Here is a 16,653-nt window from a genome sequence, read left to right as displayed (position 1 = left end):
ATTGTCTATTCTCTTTCTTCATCCTGTAAAGCACTTTGAGCTACATCATGTGTATGAAAATGTGCTATATAAATAAATATTGTTGTTGTTGTCCTTTTTTTTTATAAAATAATACAAAGGAAAAAAGTAGGAAACTTGTCACATATAGTAAACTAATCCAAATCACAATATTCACCATGCAACACAATAAAAAAATTACCTCTGAGTACCAAATACTGGTGATTCATCTAATGAAGGAATTCCACGAGTTCCAGCTTTCTGTGGAGTGCTAGTGGATGCAGTTTGGCTTTCTCTTTGGTGAGCACTTTCAGGACTTGTGTTAAAACCAGTTCCAGTTCCAGTGGCAGGATTACAGTTTGCAATTTTTCCATTGCACTGCTGACTTAATGACTGAACTTCTCCCCCAAGATTATCCATTCCAACATTGAGCTCTTCCAGTTTTTGAATTGATCTGTTGGTAAAAAATAAAATGTTTTCTGTTATAGAAAAGTACTCTCAGAAATCTTTGCTGGTATACATATAACATACACTAAAACATAGCATCATCACCTTTCTACCTGACTAATAAAACAAAACAAAAAAAGCCTTAATATTGAAAGATGTAAAATTCTAAGCAACTGCTGATTTTCACAGCAAATAAGTAGAAAACATATTTATTGGCACTTTCAGCATTTTAAAAGTACACAGGCTTAATGTAATTATTTCAGTTTTTCTGCATTTGTTACTCATACCATAGCAAAACAAAGAAAAAATGCTCAGTTTTACTATTTAAACAACAGAATTTGCATTGCAAACATTTTGCCATCTCTTAACTGACATGTAAGCACCTGAGAGGAAAATCTGGAAATGTGTACAGCAAATAGCATTTGCTGGTGATAAAAACAAAAAAATCTCTTTAAATAATATATAATTGTTAATTTTACATACTAACATTCTCAACATAACAATTCCTTTAAACCAAATTTAGGGTTTGTGGGAGTGATGGACAGTGTTGATCCTGGCAGAACTAGATGCATGGCAGGAAAACAACTCCACACAGACAACAACCAAGTGCAGGATTAGAACCCAGGATCCTGAATATGCACTGGCAACAACACTAATGGACTGTGGTACAGTGCCACCCCTCTCTGCCACAGTCTCAGGAAAATGAGCTACTGTGCTGCTGAAAGAAACAGGAGGAGGGGGGAGGAATTAATTACTACAAAATGGAATTTATTGCTTTATAGGTCTAGGCCTTTGAAATCTTTGTTTTACTACATAACAGTTAATTTAAAAAGACATCATAATTAAAAGTAAAAAGTAGAACCATAAAAAAGAAAGCTGCCTGTCTTCCAGTTAAATTTAGAAACAAATTTTAAAAAATCTCTCTCTCACTTTATATATACAATAAAGTTAGTGAACACATATTGATGTCTATGTGCCTGAAGTGTGGTATAGTCACAAGATGAGGCCTTAAAATGAATGTAGAAAGAACTACGGATTTCCAGACTCCAGAAAGTTTGTACTTTAATTTTAAAGATCCATAGCTGTCTCATCTTTAGTTGTACTTTCAATTAATGCACTATGGATAATGAAATATTAAATCACATAACCATTATAAATGATACAAAAAGGGTTATGTCACAGGGATGATACCACAATTAAAAATCCTTAAAGATATTAGCCTAATCTCCTTAACTCACTTGAAATTGCACTGTAACTCATAACAGCAAAATATTTTCATCTGCTTTGGTATTTCTAAATAGGTTTTATACAGTTCTGTTTCTGAAGAATAAATGTTGAGCTTTTTTGTTTTAACTATATATACATATGGTTTAACACAGGAGTCCCCCAACTGCCGGCAACGGAGACTCACTCAGACTTTTAGAATGCTTGGCAGGAGGGGTTTGCAGCGGCATAGAGAGAGGAGAGAGACCAAGGTGAGAGAGTATTACAACAAAGTATTTTTATGGTTCCCGACAGTTTCTTCTATATGACACGAGTCTATATAAATCTTGTTACTACGAAGTACATTCGGCAGATAATTTCAGGTACAACGAAGTGACTTTGAAATGCCTTGAATGAAATCATCTGCAGAGCAGTTAGATCTGTGGTCGCAGCTCAGATGTGCACATTTGCACAACGATCCCCAAACAGAATCATTGTAAAAAAAAAATTCTTTCTTCGAACTTTCCTCGTACTGTTTTTTTTTTTGCTGTTTTTGTTTTTTGTGGTTTTCAGTGATACCTTTTGCTTTTTACTTGTCAACTATCTGAAAAACATCCAGTGGAATTTAACTCATTGTCACGGCAGACACGAAAAAATGATAAGTGTTCATGTTTGTGATGGTTGCAATCTGTTGGAATGACAAATGCAATGCATACAGTATCGTCTTTGTTATATGCAAAAAAAAAAGAAGAAAAATCTCGGGTTGCAAACATATGCGAACTGCTTAATAACTTAATAATAATAGAAATGTAATGTAAATTGTGTATAAAACTGCCCTACGAACCCACCCTGAATCCTCAGAATCCCGACCCCCCAACCCCCCGGTCCCTGGAAAAATTTGCTTCTAGTAAAGTGGTCCTTGATGTCAAAAAGGTTGGGGGACCACTGCTTTAACATACCATGGTTTCAGCATATCAGTTATGACTGCAATCCTTTACACTTCATATATTTCTATTTAAGCAACAAATTTTAATATTTGGTACTCCTAAGAGTAAACCTATGTTCACAAAGACAGCATTCAAAATGCAACATTAACATCAGACAGACAAAATGATAAAAGTCATCTAATGAGAGATGCTACAGTAAGGACATCAGTGAAATATATAATTAATATTCTGAATGAGTCTTATCAAGTGAAAACTGGAACAGAAAATACATGAAGTTATTATATGATGCCTTAAGCCATTTTTTAAAGGGAGATGGCAATTCCCCCGTAACGGAATGTGTAAGAGTCGTTTGCTGTTAATGTGATTATTGCATTTGCAATTGCTAATTAGTACAAACTGAATTGTGTATATCCTAAATTAAAGGAATTATGTGTAATGAATATAAAACAATTTAACTAGTGGTAATATAAAGAATTAAAGTACTAATGTGATTATAAGGACATAGAGAGAGCAAGTATATTTTTTCCTTATTTATTTTCCTCCTAAATACAATAGATGTTTGCTCTATTAATTTGTCATGCAATAGACTATGATTCTGTTACTGGGAATTGGGTTTTTATTTCACTGTGAAAGTAGGATGTGGAGCAACAGTTTTCTATCAGATTTGTCAGGTTCATTAGAACGATCAGGTTGTCAAATTTATCTTCTAGGTATCAATGCTTTGGCAAGATCAAATAAGTTAAGTTATTTTATTCAGAAGTAAAGTTTGTAAAAAAAATAAATAAATAAATAAATAACAACAAGCAAGTTATATATTGTTTGAAGCAGCTGAATATTTAGCACTGCTTGAAGTGATAATTAACAGTGAGCTCAACACTACCTCACGGATCTGTAAGACTGTAAGGAAAATATTTAACAGATGGTTGGTCAGGCAAGTGTACCATCATTCATTGAAGTGGTTTAAATAATTTAATTCTATTAATTTTAGCTACAGTGCACTACTGCCATTTAGAGACAGTCATTTATATATACACATTTCAGTTAAAAGAAACACAGAAAAAGAATATAATTTGAGGAAAAAAAAATCGCACGTTTTTCTTTTGTGAAAGGAAATTACAATAATCGACAATTATGAAAAGGCAACAACAACAGACTATTTATACTTAATTCAATTTCATACCATAGCCCTATAACGGTATAAAACGGATTCCACAAAGTAACATAGGGAGCTATGTATTTATCTAACTTTGCATAATAATAGAAATAAACAAAGTATTTTTTTTATTCAAAGTCCTTAAAGAAAAAAAAATCTCTTTAATTTAAATGAGATAAAGATGTAGATGAAAATCATTCATTCTGGAAAGATAAAAAGCAGACCTGTTTAGAAACTTTTCTGTGAGGTTGTATTGTTGCTCTGGCCCATCGTCCTGGTTGACTCCAACCCTCCAATAACATCTGCTGATACATCTGTCTTTGCTGCTCCTTTTGCTCAAGGTGCTGCTGATAGCGCATTCTCTGGCGGTAATACTCTTGAAAGTGCTCAGCTGAATCTCGGAGCTTAAATACAATAACATCAGTGTTAAGCGCTTAGCATGCAAAAATAATTAAATTATTATCCTGAAAAAACTTCAGGCTTATGGAACTAATTGTTTTAAATATTTTAAATAAAGCCAATGGTTTCCTCTCAGAGAAATACTGCCATCTAGTGAATGTTACAAAATTAATACATGTGAACAAATGGAGACTGAAAAATTTACTGGTCCCTTGTTGTAAAGTGATAAAATGCATAGGATAACCATAACAGTGGAAAGGCTTTTAATTGTTAAGTCTTCATCTTGCATTTTTCTGTTGTTTTATTTTATCTAGATTTCCATGCCGGTTAGACTCCAAAAGCAAGTTATGTCCCATTTTAAATGAACATTTCTTATTCATAAAAGGTGACCTGAAGCCTAACAATAGATGTGTCTCTTAGTTTAATTTCAACTCATGAAAAATTGTGAACTTAAATTAAAAAAAAGTCTGTCAATTATTATACAAACCAAGCTATTTGTAATTTAGAAGAAACTGCTGACTAAGAATGAATTTGTCAAACAAACTTTGAATTTAATATAAGTTTATTTGAAGAATTGCACAAGGTTCAAGTTACCAGTTAAGAGATAATAAGCAACACTTATTACTTTATAATAATAACTAGGGTAGCAAACCCCCCCTGGTGCCTTTGGCGCCCAAACCCCCTGGCACCTTTGGCACCCAACCCCCAGTTGCGGCCAGTCTACTGCTCGCATTGTGAAGAGGGGGGCTGAACGGACCCCAAGGAGACGTGGTCGCTCCTCCAAAACCCCTTCTTAAAACGGTGATACAATGGAAACAAATACAGTTTTTTTTTTTACCTCCCCCTTTGCTCGATCGGCTGCTGGCTTGCTGCTGCTGCCGTGATACATGATCTGCATTTCGCGCTACACTTCGAACATTTAAAAGCCTGCAACAGCTGTCCTACTCTTTGTTTTTTATTTACGGCCCCCAGGCGTGGTTAAATCTCTTGGCACTCTTGGTTAAGTCTCATCTCGCGGGATGCGAGTTCTTGGTATTTTTAGTTTATAATTTAAAAATGGAATAAGAATCTGAAAATCTAACAACATCACATTAAAGTTCGATAAATTCTGAAGAGAATGATACCAAACATATATACTGTATGTAGTTTTTAAAATAAGCCAGATTTAAAGCATGACGAAAAACGTGACATAAAATTGTTGCACTTTTAGGCTTAGGATTTTATATTACATATACAGTGGAACCTCGGTTCACGAACGTCTCGGTACAACGTACAAATTGGTTTACGACCAAAAAGTTTGCCAAGTTCACGACCACACACTCGGTATACGAACAAGCCAGTTTCTCTTTCGGTTTGTACATGTTCAGTCTCTCCCTGTGCATTTCCTGTGCAGCGAGCAAGAGAGAGAGAGCAAGAGACACACACACACACACAGGCAGCGTGAGAGAGACAGACGCGCACACACACAGGCAGCGCGAGAGAGAGACAGACGCACACACACAGGCAGCGCGAGAGAGAGACAGACACACACACACAGGCAGCGCGAGAGAGAGGGGGCTGGATGCATAAGGTAGGAAGGCAGTTGAAGAATGCACTGGGCTTGATTTTGTTTTCACTTCTGTTTACAGCGAACGGTTCGTAGCGTGCATTGTTGCAATGTTACTTTTCTTGGTGGTTTATTAAATGACAGATTTTTCAAATGTTCATTTTTTTCCCCTGTGCTTAAAACCTCATTAAAAAAAAAAGTGTTTTAGGCAGCGGTTGGTAGCGCTATAGCGCAAAATATTGCAGTGTTAGTTTTCTCTGTTGTTCAAGGTTTTCTCAGTGTTATTCAATGTTTTTACATTTAGTTTACGATTACGCTGTGCATTCTATGGTATAATTAACTGTTTTTGTGCTTAAAAATCTTTGAAAAATATATATTTACATACAGTTCGTATGGTCTGGAAAGGATTAATTTGTATTTACATACAATCCTATAGGGGAAATTGCTTTGGTTCACGACCAATCAGTTTACGAGTTTTGGAATGAATTATGGTCGTGAAACCGTGTGGTTCCACTGTGTGTATATATATATATATATATATATATATATATATATATATAATATATATATACACACACACACACACACACACACACACACACACACACACACACACACACACACATATACAGTATATAGTACATAAAAATGCACATTTGGTGCAATTTCCTGTTGCAACAACCCATTATACTGGATTAGTATTAAATCATTAGTTTTTAATTGTATTAATTATAATTCATTAAAGTTTTAATTATATGGACTGTAATTAATAATAACTGTGTTACTCTTTCTTTTTGACAATATGGTCAATATTAATTTATTAAAAAAAAAGAAAACTTAATGGTGCAAATACAAAATTGTACCATTAGCAAGTGCCATAAGGTAGAAATAGATGCACAAATCTTTAGGATCATTTAAAACCAGTGAAAAAAACATTTTTTTTAGAGTGAAAGTTATTCATTGCATATACATATTAGATAACTAACCAAAATTAACCCAGCAGTTATTCATATTTTTGCAGTTAACGACTTCTGAATGTGCTCAATATGGTCTGGGGGATAAGGCACTTGACTTTGTAACTATATTATAAATGTGTAGATATAATGTTCTTCAGGATGGTGTTCACTAAAGAAAATGTATTTTATAAAGTATTGGTTGTTTGTTGGTTTGTATTTAAGACACATTTCGCTTATAAAAAAATAATAAAATGTATTGTACCCACAGGAGTCTCAGGCTTCCTTGACAAATTCTCTATTTTCTCTGATTCTCTCATTAAATATCATCTCCAACGCTTATTTTTTTCTGTGTGTTATACTGTAAGTACATGAGAAAATGTGCAAATGCTACACTTAACCAGGGCCAAAGTCCTTCCACTTAGCTAAAGTTGCTAATTTTGGCCACCCACCAAGCATGCAGAAAAAGTTAATGGTCATCTCATAGTATATCAACATACTGCTTGAATTATAAACACATGTCTGATGCTGAAAAACAACATATAGGTTAATGCTTTATAGCTTCTTTTAGGCATGAATGAATATAGCCTAACGACCAACCTATAACTAAATGAAAAAGGGATGTTATTTTGGTATTTGCCTTATCACAGTTTTGCCAGTTTGGTTTACTAAGTTGTATTTCAATTACTTATGTATTATTTCTATCTTAACATGAAATTTGTAGCACATTTTCTTTTTTCTCTATGGAATTAGCTTTTACAATACATTTTAATCTGCACAAAACTGCCAACCTTAGTGTTTTTAAAACACAATGAAAATCTAGAATTGAAAATGTGTGTCATATTTTCCTCAATTGTCTTTACTCCTTGTTCTTTGCATGCATTAAATATACAAGTAACAAAAATTTAGGAAGCTAAAAACCTGATTCATAACAATAGTGAACAATATGGCATTACCCATGACAAAACAACACACAAAATTGAGTTGCCATTGTTAATCAAAAATTCTGTTATAGTTATTTCGTATTTCTTTTATTTACTGATTTATTATTGTCTTCTTATATAATACGCTACCGTTGCTGTCCAGGATTTTAAATCACCTGAAGTTTGTAAACCATTTGAACTATTGACCTGAAATTTGATACACATATACTACGTGACGTCTACTATCCGCTTTCAGGGGGATGATTGACCTCCAAGGTTATTCTTCTTTTTATTCTTATTTTATTTTATTGTAGAATCAACTCTCTGCAGCAGCCAGCAGGGTGGCTATGTGGTGCATGTGTATGGGCACCGTTCTCATCCCTACTAACTTCACCATCACTTTCACTACCTCTTCATACCTTAAATCATTCTTGAGGCAGATTGAAGACTTAAGTGCCAGCTTAAGTGAAAAATTAAAGAAAACGTACTAAGTAATTGCAACACAAACCTAACTTAATCAGTTTTAATGTGAAGAGATGCCGACGAAAGAAGAGAAGATGTGGGACGCCAGGGTGGAAAAACAAGAGCTGCTCAGGAAGCAACAAGTGCATCAAACTCTGAGCAAACAAATACTAAACATACAGAGAAAGAGTATGAAAACTATAAGTCAAGAGTATTCGTGCAGTACGCCATTACTGGTTGTAGACCTTATAAGACTGACAATTGAAAAATAATACCTATCCAACCCTGGATTAGCTCAATTGTTGTGGATGACTTTAAGGGTCAAGTTGGTTAGCATCTGTTTGGGCTCAAGTTTCATTATATACATAGTAAACATTAGTAAAAATATATACATAATCACAAGAAATAATCATACAGGTTTCATATACCTGCGTTGCTAACTTAAAAAAAAAATTAAAAAACACTAATAGAGAATAAATGAGTAAAGTTAATTAAAAACGATAATAATTTACAATAATGAATTATACTTTAAAGGTCTTTTAAGAAAGTGAGTGAGAACTCCTCTTCTACCTTTGCTGCACCCAATTTTGCAAGACCTCTATACACAGTAATTGTTCAATCTGTCGAAATGCATGTTTTAGGCGTAAATGTTTTTTGCTACCTCATTTTTGTCCGTTTTTCCTGGTCCCTGACTTGATCCAGGAGGGTTGCCGTCATTCATGGCCTTTGAGCTAGAAGTGGGACTGTGACGTAAAGTTTCATGACTGCTGGACTGTAGTAAACTTCCATCAGGTGTGCAAGTTCTATGGAAATATACATACATAGAAGATCTAGTATTTAGGGAACATAATACAATAGTTTTTCTAGGAAGATCATACTCATTAAATACTAACAAAATATATACATTTATAGAATCCTGTTACTCTGTAGGAGGCAGATGTTTTGCCACATAACTGAAGTTTCTTGTTAGTTAATGCAATAAGGGTGCAAGTACAACCTTATCTTATTTAAACCTCTAGAAGAGTACTTACAGGTTTAAATACAACATAGAATTAAATAACCAGAAATCTCTGCAATATCTTTCTTAGTGATTAACATGAAATGTTCCAGTAATAAATGTTACAATTACAGATAAAAATGGTTATGTGATACATTTGGAATTTCAGAAAGACAGAAAAATGTAAACTTCTGGTTTCATATTTATACTTATCTACTTGACAACAATACCTGCTAAACCAGCCATTTCACTCAAAGAGAAAGGATGTCAACCAATAATCCTGTCAGTCACCTTGAATCAAATATTACTTTTTCTTCAAAGAAACATCACCAAACAAAAAAAATGAATAATGAAACAACCACAAAAACGGCTGACTAAACATAAGTCACTGGGGAAAACTATTTTTTTTTTAATACTAACACTTTGGCTTATTAGGCTAAAATCATTAATGTAAAGTTAATTAATCCTTGAAACTATCAATGCAATTGGAATATTGTGCATTTTAACATATACTGTATACAAAAAACACTTAAACCATATTGTTAAATAACAACCCCAAACCTGATTTTCTTGTCTAAACTGCTAGTGATGAGTATTAGCATACATAGAGATGATGTACAAGTGGTGTCCACATAGAATTAAATGAAACTGAGTTGTGGTTTTATGAATAGTCAGAAACAATATACCTCTCCGGAGATTCTTCATAAATACTGTGACAGTCTGTGTTCTCCAGTAACAGACTTCTGGTGAGGTTTTGAGCCCCAGGGTACTGAAAGTTAGCAAAGGAGTGTGACATGGGAGATGTCTGACCGCCCAGGTCTGTAGCTCTTTTGTCATGATTTGTTAGACCATAGGAAAGGCCATCCAGAGCAGGGTTCAGGGAGCGAGACATATATGCGTCAGCAGACTGGGGCCGCCTCATGGGCGAGGATGGGTACGGAGAAAGTTTATTTATCAGGGGGGTTAAAAGGTCTGCATATGCTGCTTTTGTGGGCTTCACTAACTTGTCCACATGAATATTAAGCATCTTCTGCTCAAATGCACATGAAAATACACTAGGTGACAAGTTCTGGAGCCAAGAGAGCAAACTTAAATCCAGATCATCGCATCCATTCCCGCAGAGCATATCAATACCCAGCAACACTTCGCTCTCTGTAATCTCTTCTCCTGTAGCCTTGCTTTGGCAGAATTCTACACAGCATTCGTACAGCATCCCTTTAATGATTAGTTGGAAAAGGCGGTTGTTGCTTGCCTTGAAGCCAGCCTCACTTAGCTTTCTATCAGCTGGTATAAATTCTGCCACCATAATGCAAGCTTCCTCAAAGCAGTGTACTCTTGCTGTGCTGGGGTTCCAGTCCTTGAATTCAGCATGATTAGTCAATCGAGGTAAAGTGAGAAGCAAACACAGCTTACTATAGTCATCCTTAGAAGGGCAGTACTCCTCTAATGCATGCAGGCACTTGACTGCCTCCTGCATTGTATACTCAAGCTGCAAGACAAGAGCAGTTGTTTTAAATTTGCCACTGTTTTGATTTAAAGGTTATAGTCAATTAAATTCCCCTTATATTTTTATTGCATTGAACAATATAATTGCATTTGTTTAGCAGCCAAGAAGCGAGACATTATTAAGAATCTATTAAGAATATTAAAACAAAAATATCAAGCCTATAAATAAGCAGTCGAGGTATTGTCCCTGCTGCAGAGCTTTATTACTATAAGAGTCTTATTTCTAATAATATTTCATTTTACTTCAACCGGAGCTTATATTTTATACTCTGTGGATATTTTTGTTTCAAACAAAATAAAAACTGATGAAACTTTTCAAATACTGGGAAAGAAACAATATCAGTTAGTAAACTCCTACTATAGTGGTTTAAAAATTAAAATTTTACTATAAAATCAACATTAATTAAAACCCTCCCTTACTTAAAAAATAATGGGGGTTGTATTTGCAATTTTTATTTATTATTTGGAGAAATTGACATGTCACATAGAAAGAAAAAAAAAACAAAATAACATTTAGCTAATGTATTAAAGTAAGTACAGTGCAGGATTCATTAGCTCAGCAAAGCACGTCAGAGTCAACAGGTGATAACATAACTGGGTACTGAATCAACCAAACAGCTAATCAGCAAAACAAAATCTCAGAGGAAGACAATAATGTATAAAGGTGAGAAATTCATGACAGGGTTAGTGTAGCACACTATGACATAATTTAAAGAGAGATCATCATGTAACCTCAATTATACTGTTAAAGTGAAAACACAGTAGCTCCTTTCTGGATGAAATGAGTCACCCATATAGAACGATTTATACAAAAATTCAGACTGTAATCAAACAGTAACTTGAATCTCAAAATCATAAACTCATTTCTGAACAAGCTTTCACAGTACAAAGAAAAGCTTTCATTTTTAGATTTCTCCTTTTTTTCATAAAACAGCTTCTGAAATATACTGCAGTATGTAATAGTATTCACGTGCCACTCAATTGCCTAGCAATAATCTTGCTTGATTACGAGGCGTAAAGTATATTGTTACAGGTAATCTTATTAGCAAACAGAAGCAACTCTTCTTAAATCAACAGGAAAGTGTGCTGAAATGACTTACATGTTGTGGCTCGTCCTCTGCTGACATTGCATTATTGACACATAAGGCTTCAAGAAACTTTTGCTTCAAGATTATGTACCGAAATCTGAAGTGAAATAAAATGTGACATTATAAAACAGGTCTTAGTTGAGTAACTTTTGAAATTAATAACAAAAAAAATCCTATTTAGAAACAGATTCATACATATTTACTGCAGTGAGAAAAAGTATTTTCTCATTGAATGTTTACAATCACCAAATATTTTCACAGTGAATGTTAATTGGATTGCTATCTAAAGTCCAATATTAAATAAAAAAGACATGCAAACTTGTTTTTTAGTGATACAACATAGTGCTTAAATATTTCAGCTTATTCACCGTTTTCTGTCAAACTTTTCCATACATTCCAAGGGCTGGATGAACTGGAGAACTTCATCCCACTGGCCATCAAGCACAAGTTGCCTGTGGGAGGAAAAAAAAAAAAAACTAGAATGTCAATTAAAGTTTTAGATCTAAGTTGGTAATTCATAAAAGCTGACCACATTTTTAGTTTTCATTTAATGTCAAGACTATGGATATGAACAACTTTTTAAGTTTAATGGCATGTTTTATTCACCACATAGTACCAGTTCAGTGGAACTGCATGTTGTCCCTCAGTAACAAACAGAAAAAGGAAAGTAAATGGGAATTTCCAATCATGTCATACACAGTTCACCATAAAACATACTTCACTGAGAAAAAACAATACAGACAGACAGACAGAATTGTATTGATCCCAAAGGGAACTTTAATATTTCCAGGCAACACAGAGTATAAAACACAACAGAAAAGACCATTAAAAAACTTTTAACTATTACATACATGCAAGGCTTTAACACACAATAAAATAATAAAGAATATGATCTGTATGCCAGTACGTCTGTTATAACTGTCTTGGATGAAGACAGGCATGACAGGAAGACAAAGATGCATTAAAATGTCAGAAGTTATAGGAAAAAAAGAAACCCACTAATGCCCCTTAAAACACCATGGGAAAAGGAGCTGACAGTTTAAGGAGCTCCAGGACAAAAAGTGATGGAGCTGATGGGTAGCATTAGCCCTAGTGGCTATTACTTTTATCATCATTTTCTCTTCTGCCGCTGACTACAAGTTCAGGATTAGTCTTGTAATATAACCTGCCTTCCTGATTAGTTTACTCAGGCATTTGGCATCTTCTAAGCTGGGGTTATTCCCTCAGTAGACCAGAGACATTCAACAGTTTCAATGATGATTGACAGCTGTCTGACAATAAGGGTGCCTTTAGCGATTTACAACAAATTACAACTTTGTAGTAGATACTGTTCTTAAAAAGTGCAAGAACAATGATTAGCTGGTTTAGACAGAATTCTGCATTATGGCAGTCTTTTCTCAAGTGATATTTGGTGTAAATATCTAAAATTGATGAGATTTTAAATCCCATAATTTACTGAGCAGATGGCACAATTTTTTCTGTGTGATGAAGCTACTTCACAATACCACACATTGAACCAACCTATATTATTAATTCAGTAGTATGATGACTTCTTCACATTTGCTCAGACAGCTAAAAAACATTTTTTCATATGATATTAATGTTCTTGTGTCAATTCATTGGAAATTTAACAGCTTCAAGCCTATAAATTTAATAACAGTCACCACTGTTAAGCTTTACTATTGTACTGTGTCAGCACCTTCTCTGTGTCACCACGAATTCTCAATGATTTCTACTGCCTTGATGCCAAACTGCTGTCACTACTCCACATTGCCACCACTTTCTTGTATGCAGTCTAGTCACTGTAGTTCTTCTGTTTAATATGTGGTGCTGCGCCTTTCATTTTTCAGTCACCTGATTATTATACAAAGCAGGTAATAGTGTCTAGGATCTTTAACATAGTGCACTGTGGTTGCCAATTCAATTCCCAACATTAACTCACACGTATAACAATTGTACTAAATAAACATAAACACTACTGACTACATCAACTTCTGTATGGACATTGTAGTTCCAGTAAGAACAGTACGCTGCTATACTAACAACAAGCCATGGATTACAAGTGACATTAAGGGCCTTTTGAACCAGAAGAAAAGGGCTTTTAAAGGCGATGATCAGCATGAGCTCAAACGCGTGCAGAAGGAACTCCGAGTCCAGCTCAGGGCGATGAAGGAGCAGTACAGGAGAAAGCTGGAGCAGAAGTTGCAGAATAACAGCATGAAGGAAGTGTGGGATGGGATGAAGATCATCACTGGCTGCAGCTCGAAGCAGGGTGCCACCATCGAGAGAGACGTGGAGAGAGCACACCAGATGAACAACTTCTTTAACTGGTTTGACCACCCTAACCCACTCTCACCTTGGAGTACTGCATCCTCCACCCATCCTTCTGCTGATACCAGCATAGGAGAGAGTTTCCCCCCTACCCACAATCACAGCAGCCCAGGTAAGCATAGAGCTGAGGAGACTTTGTGCCAGTAAAGCAGTGGGACCAGATGGAGTATTGCCATGACTGCTGAAGGCCTGTGTGTTGGAGCTGGGGAGTCCTCTACAGCGCATCTTCAACCTCAGCCTGGAACAGGGGAGAGTCCCAAGGCTTTGGAAAACATCTTGCATCACCCCAGTCCCAAAGGTATCATGTCCTGGTGAGCTGAATGACTTCCGGCCTGTCGCTCTGACGTCACATGTGATAAAGACCATGGAGCGGCTGCTACTTCACCACCTGAGGCCACAGGTCCGCCACTCCCTCAACCCTCTTCAGTTCGCATACCAGGAGAAGGTGGGAGCGGAGAATGCCATCATCTATATGGTACACCGATCTCTCTCCCACTTGGACAGAGGCAGTGGTGCTGTAAGAATTATGTTTCTGGACTTCTCTAGCGCTTTCAACACCATCCAACCTCTGCTCCTTAGGGACAAGCTGACAGAGATGGGAGTAGATTCATACCTGGTGGCATAGATCATGGACTATCTTACAGACAGACCTCAGTATGTGCGTCTCGAGAACTGCAGATCTGACACTGTGGTCAGCAACACAGGAGCGCCGCAGGGGACTGTACTTTCTCCGGTCCTGTTCAGCCTATATACATCGGACTTCCAATACAACTCGGGGTCCTGCCATGTGCAAAAGTTCGCCGACAACACTGCTATCGTGGGCTGCATCAGGAGTGGGCAGGAGGAGGAGTATAGGAACCTAATCAAGGACTTCGTTAAATGGTGCGACTCAAACCACCTACACCTGAACACCAGCAAAACCAAGGAGCTGGTGGTGGATTTTAGGAGGACAAGGCCCCTCATGGACCCCGTGATCATCAGAGGGGACTGTGTGCAGAGTGTACAGACCTATAAATACCTGGGAGTGCAGCTGGATGATAAATTGGACTGGACTGCCAATACTGATACTCTGTGCAAGAGAGGACAGAGCCGACTATACTTCCTTAGAAGGCTGGCGTCTTTCAACATCTTCAATAAGATGCTGCAGATGTTCTATCAGACGGTTGTGGCGAGCGCCCTCTTCTATGCGGTGATGTGATGGGGAGGCAGCATAAAGAAGAAGGACGCCTTACGCCTGGACAAACTGGTGAGGAAGGCAGGCTCTATTGTAGGCGCAGAGCTGGACAGTTTGACATCCGTGGCAGAGTGATGAGTGCTAAGCAGGCTCCTGTCGATCATGGAGAATCCAATGCATCCACTGAACAGGATCATCTCCAGACAGAGGAGCAGCTTCAGCGACAGACTGCTGTCACTGTCCTGCTCCACTGACAGACTGAGGAGATCGTTCCTCCCCTACACTATGCGACTCTTCAGTTCCACTGGGGGGGAGGGTAAACGTTAATATTATACAAAGTTATTGTCTGTTAAACCTGCATTTTTATCACTCTTTAATTTAATATTGTTTTTTATCAATATGCTGCTGCTGGAGTATGTGAATTTCCCCTTGGGATTAATAAAGTATCTATCTATCTAATTATGAGATATCTTGTTACTATGTTTCACTATAGAAAGATGCCATATATATTGACCACACTGGTCCAATCATATCTCAACTGAAGTATGCAATGAATAAGAATCATGCCACTTCCTACACCCCTCTTTTCCCTAGTTCTGAATAAATTCTCTCTTTCCCATTGAGAAAAGCTGGTTATTCACAGTACGACCAAAACAGTTTATACTCATAATTAGCACATTTTTGAACAACTCTTTTCTCCCTTCCTTTCTTATCACTTTCCATACTTAAAACTCATTTTTGGGTATGGTTTATTGCTCTACTACTTTATGATTGCTTACATTTTTCCATGTGATGTTAAAACTGTACCCTCTATAGTTAAATTGTCACTCCAATGTTTTACTGTCCACTGGCTTCTAATCTTAGAACTTTGGAAAAATTGCTATTTTGTCTTCTTAGTGTAAAACATATACATTGTTATTTCTCAACACCATGTTTTTGTTGAACATTTCAAAGACATTAATTTGTGACTCTTATTATTATTAATTTGAATGCAGACATTAGTTAGCCTTGGATAAAGCTGCTGCACCATATAGTACATATGACATCATATGGTCAAATGGGTCAGTCAGATCTCCACATTCAAAATATTTAAAAGGAGTTCAACCTCAAAACAATATTGCTGAAATCTTCCTTTAATATTACAAACCAATACCACGCACAAGCTTAAAACATAGAAAGCAGTCATAACACCCAGCTGGACTTTTCTTTCCTGCCCATCCTATAGCTCAGATCTTGCTCTCTAAGACATCCACTTCTTTGGAGATCACGTAGAAACTTTTGCATTTTAGCAAAAATGTCCAGTTATTTTATAAATATTCTCAGCCAATTCTATATTAATTTACATGTAAAACCAATAATTGTGTTGCAAAACTTTCTGTATGACCCTAATACATTTGTGATTTCTTTAATGCGCAATAGATTCTGGACCCTGGGTTCAAATAGTTTACTGCGTGTTACTCATTCTCCCTGTATATGCTAGTGTTTCCTCCAGGCAATCAGATTTTCCTCCCCCATAACCAAATTGAT

At 36.2% G+C, this 16,653-nt stretch overlaps 1 protein-coding gene across 1 annotated transcript in view; it reads right to left on the bottom strand.

Annotated features, from left to right (window-relative positions):
- Positions 1–16,653, bottom strand: part of wdr47a (WD repeat domain 47a) — a 43,921-nt gene that overhangs the window by 18,159 nt on the left and 9,109 nt on the right. The window contains 7 exon segments of the mRNA XM_028811068.2: positions 200–451; positions 3,972–4,033; positions 4,035–4,151; positions 8,692–8,833; positions 9,714–10,516; positions 11,634–11,718; positions 11,990–12,073. Coding sequence (XP_028666901.1) covers positions 200–451; positions 3,972–4,033; positions 4,035–4,151; positions 8,692–8,833; positions 9,714–10,516; positions 11,634–11,718; positions 11,990–12,073 — 1,545 coding nt within the window.

Source organism: Erpetoichthys calabaricus, chromosome 10, assembly GCF_900747795.2.
Source record: "Erpetoichthys calabaricus chromosome 10, fErpCal1.3, whole genome shotgun sequence".
Taxonomy (NCBI): Eukaryota; Metazoa; Chordata; class Cladistia; order Polypteriformes; family Polypteridae; genus Erpetoichthys; species Erpetoichthys calabaricus.
Note: the sequence above shows the minus strand (reverse complement) of the source record. Positions and strands in the feature narration are given on the sequence as shown.